Source organism: Saccoglossus kowalevskii, chromosome 22 (genome assembly GCF_978046115.1).
Source record: "Saccoglossus kowalevskii chromosome 22, keSacKowa6.1, whole genome shotgun sequence".
In the NCBI taxonomy this organism is placed as follows: domain Eukaryota; kingdom Metazoa; phylum Hemichordata; class Enteropneusta; family Harrimaniidae; genus Saccoglossus; species Saccoglossus kowalevskii.
Genome location: NC_140662.1, coordinates 25,564,987 through 25,592,009, shown reverse-complemented (window position 1 = coordinate 25,592,009; position 27,023 = coordinate 25,564,987). Strand labels below are relative to the sequence as shown.

The window sequence follows — 27,023 nt, the reverse complement described above, 5'->3', positions numbered from 1 at the left end:
GTGAACTTAGAAGTGTTGTGAGCAAGTGATATTTGGTGATCTAATAAGTTCATTTTATTCACATATGGTGAGGAGAATGGATTGAACCTTTATTCATAAAGCAGCTTTCACAATTCTACAGTGATAAGTGACAACCAAAGTATTTAACACTATTTTACAGAGAGTGTTGTCATAACTGGAAATGATTTTAATCAACATTGTTCAGTGATAACCACTAATTATTTTCATTTGTGTTGGGTCGAACTGTATGCACAATTATGACGACACTACTGCTATTCTACACAGACATTTTTATAAGCAATATCACAATCAATTTCAACCTTTACTGAAATCAAGCAAAAAGTATTACCCTTTTACTGCCATTTACCTTTTTTTTTTATAAAAACTTAATTTCAGCACAAAATTTGTTATTGATCATATATAAAATAAATCATCAAAATCTCCAAATTTTAATTCGAATTGGTCAAAAATGAAAATTGAAGGTAATATAGTATTTTCCATTACCAATATGGTATAGACAGTGAAAGGGTTGATATAAGCAAAAGCAGAACAAAGATAATTACACTGAAGAGAAAGACAAGCAGTGGGTAACCTTCCAAGGAGACAGCTAAATACAAGTTGTACAATCTATAAATATTCATTGCACCTCAAATCACCATAGCGATGGTGTTTCCTGGCAGCTATTTTGAAAATTTGATTGTACAACTTCAAACTACATATTGATAAGCAGAGCACTAAGGTGACATTACAACAGGTATTGAACCAAGAAAAGCTATAGAGGTCTTATTACATGAGAAAGCGCAGGAGCAGTGGAAGGTGGGTTGCAAAGTTTATGCTTTTCTACAATTGTACTGACCAACGACAGTAATAGTGGCAGATGTTTCAGCCTCTCCGAGATCATTGAGGGCCTCACACGTATACGTCCCAGCATCATCAGGGAATATTTCAGCAAAGACTAACTGATACACATTGCCCTTATTAACATAACGGAAATCTTCACAATCTTCCACGTCCTCAGTGCCATGTAACCAACCAACATCCATCGGTTGTGCACCTAGTTAGGTAGTGTTAGAAAACAGTTGTAACATGCAAAACATATATATTCTCTCAACTGCTTTAATTTTGAATGATTTAAAACAAAAATTTAGAGCAGTGAAAATTCCATTTTATTACACTTTATCCTCACAAATCATTGAAATGACCTCAGTGTATCAAGTCGCAAAATTTTATATTGGCAAAATATTCATAGCAGATAGTTAATAATAGTGAACCATGGTGGAATTTTATTTTATTGTACTCATCACATATTACTTTTATTGATTTATTTTCATTCATTGCCAAAAGAAAAACAAACAAACCCTGAAGCAGAATGCATTGTGGGTAGCTGGCTGGAAGCAGATTTAACCATTTGAGTGACAAAATTAGTCACATTTTACCATATAAACACAAATTTCCCCCAAAATGTTAAACTGTAGGCAATAAGGAGTTATTATGTCCATTTGATCCAAAATCAACTAAGGAAATGTGAAAAAATACATACAATAGACAAAAAGTTGCACAAACATTTTAGTGACACAAATGATGGCTTTCAAAGAGTCTAAGGTACATTTAATCAACCTGTCACAGGATAGGCATGCTTCAGTACAGGTTTGTAATTTTGTGAAGTAATCATGGTTACCAAACCATATATAAAAGCAATTAGTTTGCGTAATTTGTAAAAAATGCAATTTTAACCTGATACCTTGGGGCAGACTGTAAGGTCAGGAAGCAATCTAGTATACTCACGTAATACAACTATTTTGGTATTGATGTCTAGACTGTTGTCTGGGTTGTTGTTATAGGGCACGTGATTTGATGGACATAATAATTATAGAAATCCAACTAACTTTTTTATTTCAGTTTGCCAGCTGCTATCGGGTGACTGGTCATTATTCAAGTGTTGCAATAATCCTTTGGTTTATCAAACATGTAAAAATATGACTACCAAACAAGTATATGAACAATGTAATTTCAAAACTTGTGATCTTTATCAAAAGTCAAACACAGTAATGGGTTAGTTTTAGTATAATTAACAACAGAGGTATTGAGCAAATATAAAACATTTAATAAATATTGCACTGGGTGGTTACTACACATACCTTTGAGTTCAACTTCCAAAACAAGCTGATCCCCATCATTGACTTGTGTATCTTTCAGACCTTTCACAAACACAGGTTCCCCATCTCCTTCTCGGTCGTCAAGTTCAATTGAAGCTTTGATCTTTTCTGCTTTTGTTTCTTCTTCACTTTTGGCATCTTTCCTTGCTTCTGCTGGCTTAGCTGATTCTGTTTTGGCTTCTTCTGCCTTCTTGACAACTTTATCTTTAGTGTCTTTCCTGGCTTTGTGTCCGCGGAATGAAGCTTGGATTTTTGTGGCAGCTTTGGCAACTTCAGGGTCTTCCAGGTCAATGTCAATTTCTTCCTCTTCTGCTGGCTTAGCTGATTCTGTTTTGGCTTTTTCTGCCTTCTCGGCAACTTCATCTTTAGTGTCTTTCCTGGCTTTGTGTCCACGAAATGAAGCTTGGATTTTTGTGGCAGCTTTGGCAACTTCAGGGTCTTCTAGGTCAATGTCAATCTCTTCGTCTTCTGCTGGCTTAGCCGATTCTGTTTTGACTACTTCTGCCTTCTTGACAACTTCATCTTTAGTGTCTTTCCTGGCTTTGTGTCCGCGGAATGAAGCTTGGATTTTTGTGGCAGCTTTGGCAACTTCAGGGTCTTCCAAGTCAATGTCAATCTCTTCGTCTTCTGCTGGCTTAGCCGATTCTGTTTTGACTACTTCTGCCTTCTTGACAACTTCATCTTTAGTGTCCTTCCTGGCTTTGTGTCCGCGGAATGAAGCTTGGATTTTTGTGGCAGCTTTGGCAACTTCAGGGTCTTCCAGGTCAATATCAATCTCTTCATCAACTTCCTGTTTGACTGCTGTCTCATAGCTATAGCTCTGTTCACTATAAAATTCTTCTGTTACTTTTCGTGTCGTTGGTGTAGATGTTCGTTGTTTACTTTTATAACTGACAGTAGATTCCGATTCAGTTGAATACTTTGATCGGCTAGGTGACCGTTCATCAAGACTTGTCTGTTTACTGCGTCTCTTTTGTCTTCCATGAGTAACATCATCATCCCCTTCAGAATCAATATCAGCTTCAGCTGCAAATATAGTTATTGATTATAAAAAAAATTTCTATCAAATTCACTGACAGTTACATCAGAGAATAATGTTTAAAACTAAAACTAATTCCACACAAACGTAATATTTCTCATTCTAACAGATAGAGGGCATGGTTTATATAACACTAATTTGAACAAATGTACGATAACAAAATTTTTTGTATAGCTTAATACTGTAGGTTTAGGTGGGTGAATATCTACGATGCTTTCATAATGGTGGTTGGTATATATTGTTATGTGTATGTGTTTTTTTACAAAGACTTATTTACATCTTTAGTTGCATGCATGACCCCTAAAAGGTTGCACATCCTGGTATTTCTGGGTGTATAATTACCCCCTAGCATCAGTAATTTCCAATATTATATCCAGATTTTTGCTATGTTTTCGAGCATAACGACCACTTTTTATTTGCTCCCCTTCCTTGGATGTATGAGAGGTCACGCAATGGGCCTATTTTTTTTTTTAACCCGATAAGTGTGAATATTTCAGTGTATAAAATCTTTTCCAGCATTTTTTCGATTTAAAAAAACACACACATTCACCTGAATGAATTATTAGTTGCTGTTTATGACATAAAACAAAGAGAGAAATATGTGTGTTGTTTTTACCTTCAGTAACGATGAGTTCGGCAGTTGACGAAGCCTTTCCAGAGGCACTCTTGGCAAAGATTTTATAAAATCCAGCATCGCTCTGATTTACACTGCGAATAACAAGAGTTTGTCTACCTCCATCTTTCTTTTCAAGTGAGATACGCTCAGTTTGTGTTACTTGTATGGCATCATCTCCTTTGAACCTAAATTAAAATTATACAACCAGCAAAGTAAGAATCGACACAGAGCTATTCATGCATAACAGTGGTTCCACTCGTTAATCCCTTTATAACTCCCGAAATGTCACACATAAAGTATTACATTTATGATCAACTTTATCGCCTAACATTACATTTATAAGGGGAAGGAAAAAACTTTTCCTCTCAAGGTCTTTGGTTTTTGACTTGGTAGTGCTTACTAAACCTTCTTTACAAACAGCTATTTGCTGGAATTTGCAATATTTCTGTTTCGTGCATTGCATTTTGGAGAGGACTGTAATGTCAGATTACTAACAAGCAGTTAACTTTAAACACCAATTTGGACACCTGTTGTATCCTAATTTGGAGTCAATTTTTATCAGCTTCCATAAAATAAACCTCAAATTTTTCCATATTTGCTTAACAATTTTAATAAAGGCCAATATGGATATGGCGAATTTGTTGAGAAGGTGTTATTAAACTGTGATGTAGGTGGTATTGCCAAGTGAATTGGTTCAAATTCTTGTCATTTCTTCCTCCAAAAATATCAAGAAAAAACCTTATGATATCTTGTATAAACGTGTGGGGCGTAACACATCGATGGTTTGCGGTTTTCATGGATTTTTGTTCATCGTTTACATACTGGCCACCTTAAACTTACCAGGAAGTAGTTGGAGCTGGTGTTCCATTAACAGCGACATCAAAGTAAGCGTTCTGTCCTTCGGGAACACGCTGGGTTTTTAGCGGGATTTGGAATGATGGCCTCACATAGCTATAAGTTTCATCTTCCTCAGTGGCTGTTGAGAGATCAACAGTATATAATTAGTAATCTTCATGAATTTTGGATATTCACATTATCAGTTTTGCTCTTAAATATACATGTAGGTGACAAATGCACTTGTCAATGTTAACAGTTTTTTTTACAGAAGTGCTTCTAATAAAGGAAATACACTGCAGACACTTCTATTGCAGATGCGCGCACAACAAAAGAATAATGAGATGAGCTTCCAGGGCTTGAACTGAAGGCAATTGCCTTGATGACCACGGAGTTACTTTCAAATTGGTACCCTTCAATATTTTCTATGTTATTCCTATCATGCCAAAGCAATTTTTAATTTTGCCTTGACAATGGGTGCTCACTCAATTCTGAACATTCAACTCTGAACCCTGTAAAGTACTTCAATACAGGCAGGCATCAAATCAAGTTTATTGACAGCTGTCTACTTTGTCAAGTTTCTTGTGACAAATATCAACAACCAGTGACATTTTCAAGATGCTGCGTTTGGCATTTACATTTGGACAATAACTGACACAGAATTTCATTTCATTTTAACATTTTACATTCTACACACAGGCTGTTAAGAAGAAATAACAGCCTGCACATGACAAGGTTTTCATTACAGTTACTAAAATCTGTTTCTTTGTTTTTTTATCAATGATTTTTATTCAATAATCCCTCAAAATGGTTCCAGCAACAGCACCCATGTTCAAAGAGAAATCTACATGGTTTAAAACACTTTCTATTGTAAAGAAATATGTAATAGTTATTGCAGACTGTCACAGACATTTACTAACAAGTCTGATTTTGAAGTAGACTAAGTATTCTTTACTAGACAAACATAATGCAATGTTGTTTATGGCAGCTCTTGAGTGCTTAGATTTTGGTTGGTTTTCGGTTTATAACCTGAACATAGACAAAAAATGGAATGTCAGAAAGTAATTAAATACTATCTAGAACTCAAGTTTCAGAAATTGAAATTTTTATAACTTCCTTTGCACTATTTCTAGACATTCCATTTAAATTCCAGAACACACAAGTGTTGATTTACCATTCTGAACACATATTTTGTATAATTACCATAAGTTAAAACATTTTCACCATACCACAAAACTCTGGTGCATAATGGTATTTGCTAAGGACAATTAAAGCCAATAAACACTTACATAGCAAGTTTACCTTACAGAAATGGACATATGTTAGGTTTTACATGATGATATGAGATCTATCATAAATAATTTGAGTTTGTGAAACAAATTTGTTACTTCTGCAACTCTCCGGGATACTTCAAAATATTGAAGCAATGATTATGCTACCTCTCAAACTATCAAATGATAAAAATGCCTGTTAATGCAAAGTCAACAACTTCTAGAATGTTCATATCATCAATATCTGTGATGGGGAAGATTACTTATCATTTACATAACTTTACACCTATCAAAGAAGTCCAATACGATTGGAATCTAGGCTAATTGTTAAACGTTTCCTTGGCTGGCCCACATACCTGAATGTAGAAAGATGAGCTTTGAATTTTTCCTTTTTAATTACATGTCTTACATTCATTGAAGGGACATTCTCAAATTCACTTTATTTGGAATCATAGTCATAGTATAGGCATTGTTTACTTGTTTACATTTTGGGCTAGATCCGGTTATTTGCACCAGGATAAAACAAACACAATGTTTGTGAATTTGTTATTAAATATGTATGTATGTATCCCTGTTAACCTTTTTACCACGACTTCCTCGCTCAAATTTTTCTGCAATCTATTCTAATTTTCTTCAAAATTTCGAGAGTTTTCAGTTTTTACTCAAAAAAATTTGACTATTTTTGAAAAATTTTACTATTTTTGTCCTAATCTTCTCAAGGAAAATGCAGACTATAAACAAGACCATTTTGAGAATTTGTGATGAAAATAGGGAACTGGTGGTGAAAAGGTTAAGGAAACAACTCATGGGTAATTTTCTCATCAAGATCAAGAGCTAGTGCCGATAAGTGAGCGATATTTGTTATTAGACATTCACATGCTGGTTGACAAAAAATGTGAACACATGATGTCACATAACTTATGGCATGACATTAGTTTGGCCTCCAATGTGTTGAAGGAATATTTAAAACTTGGTTAATATTTAAACCTAATACTGATCCAAAATAACCTTTGTAGTACAAAATGAGAAAACACATCATGATTTGTCAGGTCACATAGGTATATAGCATGCAAATAGTTAAAAATATATTATTAAATTTTCTAGGTGTCCATAACCAGCTGTCTAGGTGCTGTTCACATGTGAATAATCAATATAAACTAACATTGTACCCAAAGTATATTTTGGATCTGTATTTCATGGATAAACATTTTGGGCAAAATATACACCTGCTGACCTATTTAATATAACAGTTAAGTTCTTAACTCCATTATTCACCAATGTAGCAAACATTATTTAGTAATAATTGAATACTAGTAGTATAAACGAATCCAATTCAATGTAGACAATGCTTCCACAACTCAGTACAAAGAAAATGCTAATAACACTAGATACTAGTTTGTCAAGAGTTTAGAAGTTCAGAGTGTTCAGCATTCAAAGTTGAATAAAGGAATTCATCCATGGCATTGTTCAGATGGAATTCACAGGTTGTTATTGTCGGATAATGGCACTGACTAAGATTTATATCGGTTTTCTTTCCATGCATTCATGAAAGGCGGTGAACTGAATATCCAACTTGCCAAACTTGTGTACAGACATTAAATAATTAAGAAGGAACATTCAACAATAAATTCACAAAGTTATAACTTCAGGACCATTTTTCCCCAATATAACAATGGCTAGAACAAATAAGACTTGTCACCCCAATTTCTTTCCGCAATAATAAGATTGGTTGTTGGAATGGTGGTATGGGTGGTTGAAGGGAGGTTGTGACAAATTGTAGTGAATTCTAGGTCTACATTTTCTCACTATGGGTGGTGGGAAATCTTAAATTCCATTTTTTTTCTAAATTTTATTTTGCAAAATAAAGCACAATGTAATAGTTAGTTGACAAATTGGAAGGCCACGTAAATTTTACACCAAACATTTTTAGTAACATGTGTATGTATTAAAACTTAAGATTTATGTGGACAAGACTAGGTAACCTGTGATGTCCAGGTCCCTTGACTATATCAGGGCTAGGAAGACTGTAAAATCTTTTACCAGTGCACAATCCCTCTATCTGATAGAGGGACTGTGACCAGTGTGAGATTCTATTATAGTACAAAGCGCAAATGGGGTCCTAATGGCGTGGGATTATTTCTGCTAGAGTCCCAAAGCTACAATAAATGCTTTTGATCAACTTTCACTTTTCATAAGTCAGTATCTATTATTTATCCATTAAAAATCTGAACAGGCCTGCATGTGAAAGTATATAGGCAGCATTGTGTAGAAAGAGTTCAAAGGTGCCAGATGGGTGTCAAAGTCTGTTAGTAAGATTGATCGATTTTGACCAAGTATTGTGTCCAGTTTGTACTCTTTTATTATGGTATAGTGTGTACATAACACAGAGACAAATATTGAATTAAAGGCATACAGGTCATGCTAGTGATTCTACATTATAATATCACAGGACCTACTTAAATGCCATCAATTCTTTATATAGCCAGTCAACCACCCATCCATGCCACTCTCTTTTTTTTCATAACACATTCACTGGTTTTACAGATGCAATGAAAAGATTCAAGTAGCTCATCAAAAACATCCATGCCTTTTTTTATATATGTTCTAAGAGTTACATAGTGGGGTGTGTACCTGTCAATGCAGAGTGATCCCTAATCTGTTGTATGCAACTGTCTGTAAGACTATTGTAAACCTTTTATTTTTCAATGCTAAAACTGTTCACAATTTCAAAATATTATGATATTTATGGTCGCTTTGTTTCATTGTTACATAGTGGGGTGTGTACCTGTCAATGCAGAGTGATCTCTAATCTGTTCTATGCAACTGTCTGTAAGACTATCGTAAACCTTTTATTTTTCAATGCTAAAACTGTTCACAATTTCAAAATATTATGATATTTATGGTCGCTTTGTTTCATTGTTACATAGTGGGGTGTGTACCTGTCAATGCAGAGTGATCCCTAATCTGTTGTATGCAACTTTGTAGGACTATCGTAAACCTTTTATTTTTCAATGCTAAAACTGTTCAAAATTTCAAGATTTGTATGGTCGCTTTGTTTCATTGTTACATAGTGGGGTGTGTACCTGTCAATGCAGAGTGATCTCTAATCTGTTGTATGCAACTCTTTGTAAGACTATTGTAAACCTTTTATTTTTCAATGCTAAAACTGTTCAAAATTTCAAGATTTTATGATATTTATGGTCGCTTTGTTTCATTGTTACATAGTGGGGTGTGTACCTGTCAATGCAGAGTGATCTCTAATCTGTTCTATGCAACTCTTTGTAGGACTATTGTAAACCTTTTATTTTTCAATGCTAAAACTGTTCAAAATTTAAAAATATTATGATATTTATGGTCGCTTTGTTTCATTGTTACATAGTGGGGTGTGTACCTGTCAATGCTGAGTGGTTTCTAATCTGTTGTATGCAACTCTTTGTAAGACTATCGTAAACCTTTTATTTTTCAATGCTAAAACTGTTCACAATTTCAAAATGTTATGATATTTGCAGAGACAAAATTTCCTCATTGTCCTAGGACACCAAACAAATTTTCACTGCTCTAAAGTCATGAAAATTTGTACCTGATTTCCAATAATAGCTGATCTAGATTGAACACGGCTTGTTATTAAGAGAGATCAGTTGTTTTTGTTTGGCCCAATTCTAGAGACAACTAAGTTCTCCTGACTCTTGACAAACCCTGTCATAAACTTGTAACTCATAATACAAAAGTCGGTTCAATAAAAATATATGTTTATGGAGTTTGAGTCAAATTAATATTTTTCACAACTACGCAGGAGTCGTCATGCAACGTATGCACAAGATATATGGGTCTCATAAACAAAGATGGTGACTTTGACTGTTGCGCAGATCAAGGAGTACAAACTAAAACGTTACCATACTTTAATTAGGTATTTTTGTAGGTAATTGGAAGGTATCGAATGAGTCACTGGCAGTAATTAGTGCAAGTCGCGCCCAGGTCAAACCTCTTTTTGCATTAGACACAAATGTCCAACATGTGTGCGACGACCACCTATTAACTATTATATATAAAGAATTGTTCACAAATATATTTTTTTAGGATCTCACAAAGGATATTTTATTCTGTATTTGATTTGGGTCCCATATTAATCAACTTGGAAACCATTGGACTGCATTTAATCTATATACCCCATTACTATAGCATTATAAATTTCATACAATAAAGGGTAGATAAGATAAGGGCCTGTGACTATGGTAATATGCGATTAAGATCACATTATAATCAGAAGAGAAATGATGAGATACATGTAAACTTCTACTATATAAACACATTATAACGTTCAGCCTGTTGCCATCTTACATGTTTATACCTTTTGAATTAAATTGTATGATCACCCTCAGGATATAATATTTTCTAAATTCATTTTGTACAACATTATTGTCTTAGCAATTCTTCAAAAGAAATACATATATGCCGTTTTACATTTTTGAAAATAACCAATTTTTGACAATTACCTCCATCTCAGAAATATAAAAAATAATAACGGCATTCATATACTGGCACCAACAAAACATGTGAGGTCAGAACAGGTTTGTCATCAATATTTGCGCTTACCATGTTCAAAAATTGTGCAAATTGTTTCCACTTATACAGATTCAAGATATATATTAAACAGACTTACATTCTTCAATGAAAACATCACACGTTGTCTGTGTTTCTCCATCAATATTTCTTGCTTTGCAGACATATTTTCCACTGTCAGACAGTGTGACATCATCAATCACCAGTGAACACAGCCCATACTGGCATTTGATCTTATAATGTTCGTCATGTGTGATCTCAATACCATTCTTAAACCACATGAAGATTGGTTCAGGAGTTCCTTGTGCAGTACATGCCAGTCGCACCGTATCCCCCTCACCAGCAACTTTCTTGCGAAGTGGTAAACTGAATTTTGGTGCCTGAGTCAATTTTGCTCTAGGGTAGATAGGAGCTGAAAGACTGCGTAGGTCTTCAACACTTGATTCCCTGAATTAAAAGATGGGAATAAATATTGTCATTAACTATTTATTGTACATTTACTTAGGAGGAAACAATACCAGTATTGATTGATAACACAGCCACTCACTCAGAAGTCAAAACCTGCTACAAACTCAAACTCAATAAATTGATGGTACCAAAGATTCATCAGAATCGGAAAGCAACTTGATTAATTTTATTTGATTGAAAATTGATTGAATTCTTTCCTTTTTGAATAAGCCAATGCATTACATGTTTTGAAGATATTTGGTCAGAAAAATTGTTGACACATGCAACTTATACATGTAGGATTTCCATTGTAATTATTCAGTAAACATAGACATCTAAATTTTGTGCCAGTACATTAATAAACTTTGCTGATGCTAACAATTTTAGAACAAAGAGACAATATATCCAGATGTAACACAAAGTGGGCGGTAATAAACAAAAAGTTACTTTTTTTTTCAAGTTTTCAATCAAGTATAGTAGCTAGTCTATTGACTGGGTAATCTGAATGCTCACATATCAATTGAAATTACTATTTCAATTGCACATGCAGATGCACAATGCAGCCTGACAAGATGTGCTGTTTCTTGGATACTAGTAGGTGGAAATTCACAAATTTATACTTGATAATTATCCAAAGAATGTTGTTTTTGTGTTTATTTTATTTATATTCTACAGAAGACATATGTAGACATTCATAGCTCCACCAGGGTATTGCCCTCATTGGATAAACTATTATTTTGTAAGGGTGGTAGCATATTCATTTTTCAAATTGCAAAGAAGACATTTATCTCCAATTTGCCAAAACGTCCTATTGTGGAACAGCATAACCCCTCTGAAATGAATGTTGCATCTTCCATTGACTGAATTACTTTCATGACAGGCATTAATGTCAAGTACAATTTGAGTAGTTGTCTGATTCTATGTGACGTCAAGACTGCAACTTAAAACTGTCACAGTTGACAATGTGAATACAGGTCAAGGGGAAGATTTCATCAATCAATTATACTCACAAAGTTAACAGACATAACCCAAACAATGAGTGAACTCATCTCAAGTTCATTGGAATACAATACAGTTTGTTTTTTTTGTTCTGTTTTACAAGAATGTTTGTCACCAAACTAATTTTCTTGGCCATCAGTGCAATGCCCCTCCCCCTCCCCCTCCTAAGGAAACTTCCTGATCAAACAATTTTTCTCACCAAATTTCACAAATAATTTAACAAAATACATGGGAGATTTTGTGCACATATTGATTTGAGGATCAGATTACAAGACAGCATGTATAGAGTGGTCCATGTAAGGTTTGGAGGATGAATTAATAACATACTTGAATTAGTTAAACAGACTGCCAACAGTGCTCATTTCATTGTCTAACATTACATGTGCATATTTAGTTAGCTTATGCCAGACTTGGGTTATGTAGGAATTTAAACTCCCTAGGTAAATGAATATGTGGTCAAAGCATACTGATTTATATTTTGAATTCTTTTGACTTTATTTTTGTAAATACTGCTCACTTCTTTTCATGTCTGAACTAATACCCAACCAGACATTACGTAATACTTAATTTAAACACCAATAAAAAAAAATCTATTTCTGAGAAAACTATTTTAAACCAATCAAATGAAAATGAGTCACGAATGACAGATACATGTACATGTAGGGGATCAAACAATGCTCTCATCAAGAAATTATTTTGTAAAACTTTTAATATTTTATTATTATTTTTTTGTTACTGCTAATAATCAATAAAACATGGGTTCATACAACATTTTGACATATGAATAATAACATTCTTGACAAATACTTGAATTAGGTCACAGCAAAGTAAATAATTTTAATAATATGCTTACCTGGACAAGGTGGTGTCACTTTCAGCACCAAGACCTGCGAATTTGGATTGATAATGATAATTATTGGAATGTTGAATATTAATTCCCACATTAGTTTCATACATGTAGTTAGGGGAACGATATGAAGAGCTGGGAGTTGGATAGTGAGATGCTGCATGTGGAGTGTTATAATTTGGTAGATAACGTTGCATTATTTCCTTAATTGCTTCCCGTTTTAATGCTCTGTCCCGTTCCCATTCTTCCAAGTGGCTACCGCTAACTGGATAAGCACTGCCATGTGAGTGGCGTTCATCGATGACTAATCCGTGATGGTAATCTCCCGATAAAGATCTAGCCGGACTTGAACTTCTACTTGGTGTACTACTATGGCCATATCTGTTGACAGATAGGTAGTCCATTCCTACATCACCATTGCGAACACTGTTGCTAAAATTGTCAAATCCATTGTAAGGCTCCCTAACTGGGCTACGAGTTCTCCGATCCATTGACCTACTCCCAATGCTACCACTTCTCTCACGACTCAAACTGCGAGTGCGATTTTCAAACCTATCCACACTCAAGTGGTCCATACGAGAGTTCCTTGATTGGCTCCTGCTTTCCTTCTCTGCATTCCCAATTTGGATTTCATAGCCCCTATTTACAAATTCGTTGCAAGCATTGTACTGTTCTTGTGATAAGTAACTTCTATTGTCTAAATAACTTCTATGCGAGTCACTTGGAGTGTGATCACGACTAGGTCTAACTCCATGACTTGTTCCACTATACACAGTGGGTGCAGACAGTCCTGTGCTGGTAGAGCTGTAGGTGGGTACACGCCAGTTTGCTGTAGCTGGTCGGTGTCCTCTACAAGTGCTACAACGTACAGCATCACTCATTGCTACATTCAAAGCATGGCTACTAGCATCGAGTACAGCAACAGGTTTAAATCAATACATTGAAGTGTAAGCCTGAGCTATGCTCAACTTGATAAATAAGCATAACTTTACACTGCTTCAACAATGACAGGCTTCCAATGGTCCAGCCCCTCATGAATATTCATGAGTATACATGAATGAGTATATCTATTTAACATAGCCAAGTCAACAAGCTGATTATACAGAGAACCAAAAAGAAAGGGGAACAATGGATTGACAAAGAAGACTGTCAAAAGAATTGTTGATTATACAAAGATATTTTATCTGACACAATTTACAGGTAACATGGAAAGAAAAGAAATCCGAGCAGCAGAACATTTTATTGTTCAGATAAAGTACTTGCACTTGAAAAAGTGATAATTGAAAACCATGTCACAAAAATGTCACCAACATATTTCCCCTCCTCTTCATGCAAGTTCATTTATTTAAATTTTGGGCAACCACTTTCAGTGAAAATACTGAAGATTTATTTTCAATCCACATGTAGTTTTGGTTGCTACAGTATTAATTAGTGTATCTTTATTCCATTTTCCACCTAAATAGAAATGCCATAATTTTTCCCCCTATACAGCTGAAATAAAGAAAATCTTATTATAGTATTTTGTGCTTGAAACCTTTAAATTATTAACTTATTTGTAAAATTGAAATGCTTTGTTTTTAAGTTTAACATTCCAAAGTGAGATGCATCCTTGACCTGTCAGTATTGATTGCAAATATTTTGTTTCAAACTGTTGACATTTAGAGGATAACTTCCTATAAGCAGACCATTTATCTATTGCACTTGAATGACTTTTTTAATTTCCTGTCTTAAAAATCATACAATTTTATAATGATTAATGAAATTATTCTTAGATTTTGAACTGGTCTCATAAATCGACAAATATAAAATTTTAAAAGTTATAATTCATCAAAAAAAAGAAAAAGAAATTAAAATGTTAATTAAAAGGTTAAATTATCATTTATTCAGATTTGCTTCTCTCCTAATCTCAATTCATATTGTGATTCATGAAGTGAACAAAACGATTGTTTTGTCGAGTAACAGGCAAGTCTTTATGTTTGTTAATGGTTATCATAGCAACTGAATTGGCAGGGAAGAGTTGAAACAAAGCTGCTGTGCAAGAAAGAGAAATCTGAAAGACTAATACACAGTATGTTGTTATACCATAGGAACACTGCCTATGCATTATATGTCTATTTTAACAGGATATTTATTTTAAACAAACAAATTTTGAAGTATTATTTCTACAGAGAATATTTTCAAAATACAAATGTTTTATTTAAAAAGTAATTAGGTCTGAATGCAAGTGAAACTAGAATGGGTGTGGTGCCTATAACCCTTTAAAGATTGCAGCCAGTTCAGTGAGTTTGTTCAGTCTAGCATCTTCGTGATTATTCTCCTATTTTCAGCTTATTAAATACATTTCATATTTTTTACTTTTATGCCTGAGACTTGGTAAAATGTGATTGTTTCAGTGGCGGATGGCAAGAAAGTTAAGAAAGAGACGTGGTTGCAACCTGTATTTATGGTGGATTCTGCATGGCATCTATGTTATATGTTTCCTCTGCTTATAAGTGATTTCAAGAGGATAAATGAAAGAATCAACAGAAACTGTAAAAAGAGTGAAGTAGGCTGTTCATTAAACAAGAGACACTACTCCACAGAATCAAGTTGAAGTGACACCCAAGACAATATACAGTAACAGCTATTTATTGTTAAGAACACTACACTAAAAATATCCAATGTCAAGAGGTCAGTGAACCATGGGGCAGCCAGACAACTGTATTTTGGAAAAAAGTTAACAAGTAAATGAAGTGGGGTGGTAACGCTCTCATCTCTGTGCCAAATATCAGTTGATACAGCATGTGTGAAGAAGACACAACTGTCATCCATTGTTCAGAAAATTTGCATATTCAGATTAGGGGTTTGTTATACTTATCAGCCAATCAACATCACTGTCATCCATTGTTCAGAAAATTTGCATATTCAGATTAGGGGTTTGTTATACTTATCAGCCAATCAACATCACTGTCATCCATTGTTTGGAAAATTTGCATATTCAGATTAGGGGTTTGTTATACTTATCAGCCAATCAACATCACTGTCATCCATTGTTTGGAAAATTTGCATATTCAGATTAGGGGTTTGTTATACGTATCAGCCAATCAACATCACTGTCATCCATTGTTCAGAAAATTTGCATATTCAGATTAGGGGTTTGTTATACTTATCAGCCAATCAACATCACTGTCATCCATTGTTTGGAAAATTTGCATATTCAGATTAGGGGTTTGTTATACTTATCAGCCAATCAACATCACTGTCATCCATTGTTTGGAAAATTTGCATATTCAGATTAGGGGTTTGTTATACTTATCAGCCAATCAACATCACTGTCATCCATTGTTCAGAAAATTTGCATATTCAGATTAGGGGTTTGTTATACTTATCAGCCAATCAACATCACTGTCATCCATTGTTCAGAAAATTTGCATATTCAGATTAGGGGTTTGTTATACTTATCAGCCAATCAACATCACTGTCATCCATTGTTCAGAAAATTTGCATATTCAGATTAGGGGTTTGTTATACTTATCAACCAATCAACATCACTGTCATCCATTGTTTGGAAAATTTGCATATTCAGATTAGGGGTTTGTTATACTTATCAGCCAATCAACATCACTGTCATCCATTGTTCAGAAAATTTGCATATTCAGATTAGGGGTTTGTTATACTTATCAGCCAATCAACATCACTGTCATCCATTGTTCAGAAAATTTGCATATTCAGATTAGGGGTTTGTTATACTTATCAGCCAATCAACATCACTGTCATCCATTGTTCAGAAAATTTGCATATTCAGATTAGGGGTTTGTTATACTTATCAGCCAATCAACATCACTGTCATCCATTGTTCAGAAAATTTGCATATTCAGATTAGGGGTTTGTTATACTTATCAGCCAATCAACATCACTGTCATCCATTGTTTGGAAAATTTGCATATTCAGATTAGGGGTTTGTTATACTTATCAGCCAATCAGCATCACTGTCATCCATTGTTCAGAAAATTTGCATATTCAGATTAGGGGTTTGTTATACTTATCAGCCAATCAATGTCAGCCAGACTACTGAGGAGAGAATCCACAAAATAATTGGATAGCAGCCAGGCTGGCAGATTTAGTATTTAACTTTCAAGACAGTCAAAATTAGATTTTCTACTACTTTCTGCGTCTAATAGAGCAAAGTACTAAAGTGGAAGAAGCATTTTTACCAGTATTATACAATAATTACCAAAATGTGTGCATAGAAATGTTCAAAAGTAGACTGTGCTTGATGTACCATAAAATCAACTATGTGGTAGGGACCTTGCATGTAATGTCAGCCAGACCTGTTTATGAAGGTTAATGTTAGTAATTATTTATGAGGGACTGCCTAACATGTCTGGGTAGAGTGTGATGGATTATGGGTAAAATCATAAACTGTTCTGAGTAAAGGATTTCCTTGGCATTAACACTTTCTGGTCATCGTTTTAGTATAAAACTTCCTTTTTTCTTGGCAAGGGGAAGCTAGGGATAGGCTAAAGGAAGTTGAGGTTAAGATATTAGTTTATTTATAGCTCTTTAGATGCATTTATATATGAAGGGAGAAAAGAAAAGAAATCTAACATACCACAAGTTTGAAATTGGCCGTGCACTTCCAGTATATCGGCACCATTGTTTTTAGTATCACAAATTATGCAAAGCGGGATAGATCATTCATGGCAAAAAAATATTCAGAAATATTCTTCAATGATGGTAATTATTTCCTTACAAAGTACAATGACCATAGTTTATACTTTACTTTTAAACTTAAAATTTGTTAATTTGATGCCAAGTCATGTAGAGTAGCATGTTGAATTACCTCAAACTACCTGTGAACCAATAAATCTCAACCTCTGCAATTCATGTACTTCAATGTCCAAAAGGTTATGTCAGTAAAGTTCTATTTTTAGTAAATCTATAAACAACTCTGCTTCACTAAGTTGCCAGTCTATGCCTGATACATACTAGAAATGCCTTAACTATATTATCGTCAACAACTTGCGGATCAGGTCAAAATTCAGAATGAGAGGTGAAAATGATGCTTCAAAATAGACTGCATTAATTCATAATGTTTTTCCTCAAGCAACACCAAAAGTGTAATTCACTGAAAATAGTCCTCAAAAAAATATTTCAATATCACTATATCAATCAAGTTTCTCTATGTTTACTCGAATTGAACTTGTTTATGAATAATTAACAACATGGTGCAATACAGCGACATACACCAATTGGTATTCCTCTTGATCCACACCTGTTTTTACCTGGACAGGGTTTTATTGAAGGGTTGTACTGAGATGGGGGATGTAACTTACACAACATTAACCTTTTGACATTTTAGGAATTATTATAGGAAGTAAATACTTGAAATGAGCCAAAGGTGGCATAGCTGACGTCATGGCAAAAACATTCCTACTATATATGCAGTTCACTGACCTATTTGTTTAAAAGTGGTGGTGTCTGCCAGCAAAGCCTGTGAAGCTCATTTACTGTGCCCAATAGTGTCAAGTTACAGGGATGGATCATTGTACTGATGACTCTGGTGTACATATGTATGCATAACTGCACTTGTTTCATTGTAATTTTATACCTGGCTCCAGGTACATTGTAATCCTCTATTAAGCATTGAATGCATTTCATTCACAGGTAGTAAACAAAATAATACCATCAAATTATTAGGCATCTCAAAGGAAACTGAACAGGATATGTAAAATATTGTTATAAAATATTAAACTTCTAGGGTATGAGGGTAATTTATTATGGCAGGGCAACAAAGTAATGATCTTTGTGGAATAGATCATTTATTTACATTTGAACAAACAAGCCTTTCCTGAATTACAAGTACAAGCACTTCGCACACACTGGCAATCATTCATTTGAGTATTTACATATGACTTGTTAGACAGTTGAGCAAATTAATTCATGTCATAAACTGTCCATGAATTGAATGGGTGCATCAACAAATGCGTCTAATAGTGGAAATATATTACTCAGTTCTGTAACTGGTTATTTTATCAACGCCCACAAGGAAGTGGATGACCAGGAATCACCAAAATTGCCTGTTGACACATTTGTTGCTTTTAGTACACATTCATGCAGCTGTTCGATGTCCAGTTCTTGATATCTGTCAGTAATGCACGTGTGATTCATTCTTCAACTGTTCACCTTTTCTTTTAGCAATTTGTACTGCAGCTTGTTTTCCATGTATCAAATGACCAATCAACTGACACTTTCACTCCATAATGGTCTTAGTAGTTTTTTTCACTGTTCACCCAAGCAAAATTTTGTACATTTGTCCTGCGAATCTGCAAATCCACATCTCAAAAATCTCTTTTTCATATTGGCAGTGATGATCCACATGTTTCAGCGTTTTGGTATAAGTGTTTTGATTATTATCACAATTGCACATATAAGCACCAGGGGTATAGCATATTCAATGATCAGTCAATGTTAATTATGACAATATAAAAAGAAAACAAACATACCTTCCACAATAAGTTTAGCATCACAAGATATTCTACCACATATGTTAGAAGCTTGACATGTGTAGATACCAGCATCTACTAAGAATGCTTCTTGGATAATCAGAGAACAAGTATCATCGTCTTCGAATATCATCTCATAATGTTGACCACTTTCTATCTCTTTATGATCTTTGAACCTAGCATAGAGATAGATTAGTGACTAGTGGTTACTGTGGGTCTATAATAGTTATGGGCAACTATTAAAATAAGGTATCTGCATCCCGTTGATGCCAGGATACCCTATGACTGCCATACACACCACTCAAGGCAAGACATACAACTCCAGCCCAAATCATAAGGACAGTTACAGTCGTTCTTTGAAATGGATCAGGTTATATGAATAATTTCCAGAGAGTTTATTGGCTACATTGTGTCACATGTAATGCAGAAATATTGAGTACCGGATTACCAGGAAAAGTATCCAGATACTGAATAATAATTAATAAATTGCCATATATTTTTATATATTTTCCAGAAGTAGTTGTATGAACTACTGAATACGAGTAATTTTTGTCCAGCTTGACACTATTAATTGATTCACATGGAATTATGGGACATGTTCTTACCATGTGATTATAGGTTCTGGCATACCAATAACTTTACAGTCAAACTTGGCAGCACTGCCATCTACAATAGTGGTGTCTTTTAATAATTCAACAAATCTTGGTTTTCTGTAGGATGCTTCTCTATCAACGTAGTCAGCTGAAGAATTAAAAAACAACAATGGCGTCAGCTTTCTTCATTTACAGAATTGTTACTCTATTTCTAATTAGCTACTAATTTTTAATCACATAGTATATTCTTCATAACACTCATGTGTGCTCCTTGTACGAGAAATAGATATTTTCCTGGAATACTTACGATCAACAGTAAGAATACACTTGGTATAAGTTGTGCCATGAATATTAGTGACATTAGCCAAATATTCTCCTGTGTCTTCCAGAGTTGTCTCTTGTATTTCTAGTACAAATACACCAAGTTTACGATCTGCTAGGAACTTGTAATGCGGATGATCATCACGGATCATAGCGCCATCTTTGTACCATACTACGTTACATGGTGATTGGACTGGAGGAGCATGTACTGTTGAAAGATAAAATAAAATGTGTTATGATAGTTACTTGTGAAAACTCTTTCATGTTTTGAGTGTTCCTGACTCAACAGATCACAATGTTATTAACTTAAACTATACCTTGGAATGACAGAGGATAGATGTAACCAAGACCACATGTCTTATCTTGCAAGTTCTTCACAAATTGTGGTGGTAATTCAGATAATCCAAGCTCGGCTCCACGTAATGAACGCAGTCTTCTTGCACGCTCACCAAGTGTCATTCTGAAAATAAATTGATATATGTATATATATATTCAGGTTTCAGAGCTTCTCTATTATAAGCCTATTTAGACTGAAACTGATTCAACAAAGTGGAGTTTTTTGGGTTTTTTCATAAACTTTCTTTCAAAAACAGTTGTCTCTGAGAAGAGATGATGAAATACAACATATTCCTTACAACTTGCTGCATCATGTTGGCTCTATCAGCTTCAATGAAAGCACATGTACCTCAATAGTCGTAAATATTGTATACTGGATAATTAAATATGACTTGTTTTAATCACAGACTCAACCCTCTCATTATGTAAGTGCATAATAGAGCAAAATTTTGAGTTTATATTCTGGAGAATTACAAAATTTTTACTAGATTTTAGACAGAAAGTCACAGTAAACAGGTTTACAATTCTTTCCATTTTGACAATGTATAATAAAAGTTTGCTGGCAATACTACTATCTAGGACTTGGTTTTTTTTACTTACTTGATTCTTCTGAATCCTTCAACTCTCTTCTCTCCACGTCGTTCAAGTTCCGCTTCATCCATATCTATAAATAAATGGATAGACTTGTAAATTCCTTTTTTACAACTATTGATTTCTACTTTATGTATTATAATGATAACTGTACAATAAACTTACATTCAATTTCCAGAAGTGCACTGCAGTGTGCTTTGCCATATGAATTCACAGCTTTGCAAGTGTACTGGCCAACATCATCAATTCCGGTATCCATGACAACCAGTGTGTAATGACGATCATCATAAAACATTCTGTATTTTAGACCAATCTTGAGCATTCTATTGTCTTTATACCATGTAATGAGTGGTTCAGTTAATGCTGATACTTCACATTCAAATCTACCAGCATGTCCTTCCAATGCAGATTGGTTCTCCAATGGGATCACAAATCTTGGTGCAGCGTCAAGAATATCTACAGAACAAAGAATGAAATTTAATTTCATTAGTTTTGAAAATCCATGACTTCCCAGTACTGTAAAATAATTTACTTTCGCTTGGAATTAATTTTCGCTGAAGGAATGATTCAGTGAAAATAAAATCCAGCGAATATACCTTTTTTTCCTATATATTACATTCAACTTATCAAAAATTAGTGAAAATAAATTCCATACAAAACACCCAAAAAGTCTTTTCAGTGAAAATGAATTCCACCTAAAATATTTACAGTATCTGTTGTTTTATTAGCTGCCACCACATATATCTTAATCCAGTTCGTTTAGATTATTATTAATAATCTTTTGCTTGCTCTTCATTAATGAATGTGAGTAATCCATGGATCTGATTCTGAACCCAACCCAATCTAAACTAATCCAATCTTTTCTTTTTCAATCCAATCGAGTCCAGTATAATTTAATTCATTCCACTCTCAACTCCCAATAATTTAGTGCAATTTAATCCAATCAAAACCAATACAGTCTTATCCAATTTAATCCAGTCTAATCAAATCTATTGTAATCTTAACCAATTTAATCTATAATTCTATCAAATCTCAACCAATTAAGTATACTCTAATATAATCTAGAGAGCTCCAATTTCAAGTTTAATCTAATACAATGCAGTCTAACCTTTTCATGTCACATGATCAACAATATACACAAGTTCATGTACCATGACTTACCCATATATAGTAGTCTTTCATAAAGTGACTTGCCACGATATGCTTTATGTACAGCTTGTAAGCTACCCATGTGTGCCAGTCTACCAATACCAAGTAATGTATCACCAGCACCGTGTGGGCGACGTCTTTCATGGAATTCACGAAGTTTGTCGGTGCATAATTTTCTAGCTTTTCGTCTAGCATCTTCGTCAGTTTGCATTTTCAACCATGGATGACGGATGGCTTCCTGTACACTCATACGTTGTGGTTTTTCTTTCACCAGTAGTTTTTCAATGAAATCTAAGGCTTCATCTGATATATCGTCGAATGCCTCTTCATCAAAGTCCCACTCAGATTTTGAAACGTTACGAAGAGTTTCTTGGTCATCATCACCCAAGAATGGAGAAAGACCACTCAGCCTGAATAAAAGGTGCAAATATCATTAAAATTCCACCAAGAGAATAAGTTTTTGTTTTTGATTAAGTAGTTAGGAAACAATACACAATATCAATCAAATTAATTTAACTATTTTAAATTTGTCATGTAACTTATTTATCTTAAAATATTATGGCAAGCGATTACCGTAACCCTTTGAAAGTTGGTGCAACATTTTCAATTTTCTGTGTATTTTTCATAATTTTGCTGTTAATTTTCGACCAAACAGACATGTTTTTAGAAGATAATTGGAAATAAATTAGGTGGTAAATAGCAATTTTATCATTCAAAGTGTTACAACTGAGAATAAACATATAAACAAAGCTGAGTAAACAATTGGGAAAATTCTAGAACATAGACAAGAGAAAAAGTTAATCACAATTGCTTGGTGACCATAGTTCTAGTGAAAGCTTTGTAAGTAGACATATGGCATGGATAACATTACAAAAATCAAATTAAATAGTTAGTCAACCATTTCATCTAAATTAGTTTAACTGCTTACATTCTTTGCAAGATTGACTCATGAGTAAACAAAACAAAAACTACAGGCATAATAACTGATATGTTTGTATTTTATTCCCTGAAAAGCAATTGTCTGGAACAGACATATTTTCCTAAATACAGGAGCATATATTGAAACTGTTTTCATCCATGTGTGACTCATTTTCCGTTTTTTAATGATCAAAATAAATAGAGGAACTCTCACAAACAAACAATTTATCGGTTCAAGTAACATTTCAAATTATATTGAAGAACAACAAATTTAAATGGTAATTTACTTTCACAATGAGCAAAACTTCATGTAACAGAGTTCTTTTTCACTACACCACATTATTTCAGCAAAAATACATAAATATTGAAAACATGATGAACTTACAATATATATGCCATGACTCCAACAGTCCACATATCAGTCGGTAAACCAATAGGTTCAAAGTTGACAACTTCTGGTGCCACGAATTCAGGTGTACCAAACATTACTTTGATTTGTTCACCAGGATCCATATGGTGTGCGAGACCGAAGTCAATCAACTTGATGTCATAACCAGTACGTGTTGCACATAAGATGTTCTCAGGCTGAAAATAAATAAACACACAACATCAGTTTAGAAAAATCAGTAGAATACTGGACAGAATGAACATACAATAATCTGTTATGGTTTTTTTTTTTTTTTAAATATTATTACCGATACCAACTATTTGTATCAATGAACTCAAAATGTGATCTTTTCACCAGAGTTTATGTTTTTGCTATAGAAGGCTCACTTATTTGTAATTCATGATCCAATAAAAAAGGATGCTGCTTTGATTTTTTGATAAAAGATGCGGCATGGCATCATATTTGATCAAGGCAGTAAATGTGTTCTGATTCAGTAAATGCATATATTAGTATTCGTGTATACAAAATGCATACAGGCACTGCATGTAATGACTATGGTATTTTGAGATGTGCACTTTGATGCTTCACATGCAGGCACTGCATGTAATGACTGTGGTATTTTGAGATGTGCACTTTGATGCGTCACATGCAGGCATTGCATGTAATGACTGTGGTATTTTGAGATGTGCACTTTGATGCGTCACATGCAGGCACTACATGCAATGACTGTGGTATTTTGAGATGTGCACTTTGATGCGTCACATGCAGGCACTGCATGTAATGACTGTGGTATTTTGAGATGTGCACTTTGATGCGTCACATGCAGGCACTACATGTAATGACTGGTATTTTGAGATGTGCACTTTGATGCGTCACATGCAGGCACTGCATGTAATGACTGTGGTATTTTGAGATGTGCACTTTGATGCGTCACATGCAGGCACTGCATGTAATGACTGTGGTATTTTGAGATGTGCACTTTGATGCGTCACATGCAGGCACTGCATGTAATGACTGTGGTATTTTGAGATGTGTACTTTGATGCGTCACATGCAGGCACTGCATGTAATGACTGTGGTATTTTGAGATGTGTACTTTGATGCGTCACATGCAGGCACTGCATGTAATGACTGTGGTATTTTGAGATGTGCACTTTGATGCGTCACATGCAGGCATTGCATGTAATGACTGTGGTATTTTGAGATGTGCACTTTGATGCGTCACATGCAGGCACTGTATGTAATGACTGTAGTATTTTGAGATGTGTACTTTGATGCGTTTCTAATCGAGCAAATACTTACCTTGATATCAAGATGTAGAATATTCTTTTCATGCATATATTTGATGCCATCACACAACTGTCTCATGTATATCACAACCTCAGGCTCAGTTAGGACGTAGTTTTCGTCAATTAAACGTTCAAAGAGTTCACCACCAGACAAGCTTTAAATGAAATATTCAAACAAATTGTTATACAAGCAGAAAAGATTGTGAGTTTTACTATCAGAGGAATTTAATTAAATTTTCTCACTATGCCACTATAATAGAAAGATGATCACACAGTCCTGTCATGTAGTCCGAAACTGGATGATGATCTCTATTGCAAAATGCACTATATGTCAGCTCTCGCACTTGGACAATGCACAAAAAACGTCAGGAGAGACAAGAGTGGCATTCAATGTTCGACAGTGTCGACTGGCACAAAAAAAAATAAATGTAATTATCCAACTTACAATTCTAGAACCATGATAATTTCTTCATCCGTTTCAAATACTTCATGTAATTGCAATAAGCGTTTATGATGTAACTGACACATTATTTCAATTTCTTTTTTAACGGCTTTTCTTTCATCTTCTCCAACTGTAATAAACTTAGCAGCCCAAGTCTTGGTGGTTGTTTTCTCAATTGCACGATAGACAACACCATATGCTCCCCTAGAATCCAATGAATAGTTAGTTTTAATACTCACAAAAGAAGGAAGGAAAATAAAAATAATGTGCACTGGTGGGGAAAAGAAAATCATAAAAATTTGTACAACTGACAATTCACATTTTAGACCTCATGAATGGTTATAAATAGTATCAAAATAATGTTAATAAAATAATAGTGGCTATGGGTAATTTCCAACTCGATCCTTACCTGCCAAGTTCTTCACATATTTCATAATGATCATACACAGATCCAGGTCGGCCACGTATCACATCGTATGGCAAGAAATCCAAATCAACTTGATTATCATAGAATTTACGCTTGTATTCATAATCTTCAAATTCAGGTCTTTCAGGTGAACGTGCTGAAAAAAAAGAACAATCATATTTCTGTCAAGAATACTGTAGAACTGTTGCTATTTCGCAAGACACAATTTTTCATTAATTATGCAAATATGAATAAATCTTTGAAGTATCTAGCTGCGAATATTTCCCTATGGTCTTTGAGACTGAAAGTTACAGTCACTTTCACAAATGTCTTAAAATTAATATGAAATTAGCAATTTTCTGATACATTTTATTATCCAGCGTGTATCCCTAACGTATGCAAGCATCTCTGAAAAGCTGATTTATACAGGGTCTTCTGGTTTGCAAAGAATCAACATTCAAGACAAGCCAAGTCCAAAATAATCAATATGCACAATGAAATGGATTCAGCAAAGAGGCAATCGTTTTTATACATTTTTATTTTTTTTATACCTAAACTTTAAAAGCCACAAAGATATAGACCATAGGATGTGACACCAGTACGAGGACGTATCAGACACAATAATTACAAAAACATAGAAAAATATAAAATTTAACTTTCTTTATACCAATTCTTTGAAGGTAAGGTTAGACATTTTAAACTTACGTGTGGTCTTTATAGTTTTACTAACTTCTGATGATTCACTTTCACCGTGGAGATTGAGAGCTCTAGTTCTGAACTGATACTCAGTGTGTTCCTTCAATCCAAGGATAGTATGTGATGTATTCCTTGTTGTTATACACCTTGTCCATGTATCAGTACCCACTTCACGTTTCTCAACAAAGAAAGACGAGACACGTGAACCGCCATCATACACAGGTGGCAACCAAGACAGACGAACTGAGTCTTTTGATACATCCATCACTTCAAGCTCCCTTGGAGGATCTGGATACCGGAGAATCTTCAGCGTTACCGTACCAGTATCATGCCCAAGGCAATTGGAAGCTACGATAGCATACTGACCAGAATCCTCTTTGGTCACTTTGCGGATCGTGAGGTAAGTTTCATTGTCTGTTGTGTTGATTTCATAATGATCTTTATGTGCCAAATCAACACCATCCTTATCCCATGCAATAGTTGGTGTTGGTATACCAGAGTATGGTATGCGTAGTTTCACCATCTCACCTTGAACACACACCAAAGGTACTCTCAGACGAGCTGGTGGAGTTACTTTGGGTGCAACTGTTGAAAAATTGAAAAAAAAGTGCATCAAGTTTACAAATCTCAGTACAAAGTAT

General features: G+C 34.4%; 1 protein-coding gene across 1 annotated transcript in view; it reads right to left on the bottom strand.

Annotated features, from left to right (window-relative positions):
- The window catches only part of LOC100367237 (titin), a 405,512-nt gene that overhangs the window by 132,234 nt on the left and 246,255 nt on the right, over nucleotides 1-27,023 (bottom strand). The window contains exons 278-295 of the mRNA XM_085495847.1: nucleotides 26,392-26,967; nucleotides 25,690-25,843; nucleotides 25,284-25,484; nucleotides 24,852-24,993; nucleotides 23,548-23,747; nucleotides 22,257-22,654; nucleotides 21,261-21,551; nucleotides 21,105-21,168; nucleotides 20,486-20,628; nucleotides 20,155-20,376; nucleotides 19,860-19,995; nucleotides 19,255-19,430; nucleotides 12,776-12,809; nucleotides 10,577-10,923; nucleotides 4,652-4,787; nucleotides 3,812-3,996; nucleotides 2,139-3,182; nucleotides 857-1,054 (exon numbers count right to left, since the gene is read on the bottom strand). Coding sequence (XP_085351973.1) covers nucleotides 857-1,054; nucleotides 2,139-3,182; nucleotides 3,812-3,996; nucleotides 4,652-4,787; nucleotides 10,577-10,923; nucleotides 12,776-12,809; nucleotides 19,255-19,430; nucleotides 19,860-19,995; nucleotides 20,155-20,376; nucleotides 20,486-20,628; nucleotides 21,105-21,168; nucleotides 21,261-21,551; nucleotides 22,257-22,654; nucleotides 23,548-23,747; nucleotides 24,852-24,993; nucleotides 25,284-25,484; nucleotides 25,690-25,843; nucleotides 26,392-26,967 — 4,647 coding nt within the window. The remainder of the gene's footprint in view (nucleotides 1-856; nucleotides 1,055-2,138; nucleotides 3,183-3,811; nucleotides 3,997-4,651; nucleotides 4,788-10,576; nucleotides 10,924-12,775; nucleotides 12,810-19,254; nucleotides 19,431-19,859; nucleotides 19,996-20,154; nucleotides 20,377-20,485; nucleotides 20,629-21,104; nucleotides 21,169-21,260; nucleotides 21,552-22,256; nucleotides 22,655-23,547; nucleotides 23,748-24,851; nucleotides 24,994-25,283; nucleotides 25,485-25,689; nucleotides 25,844-26,391; nucleotides 26,968-27,023) is intronic.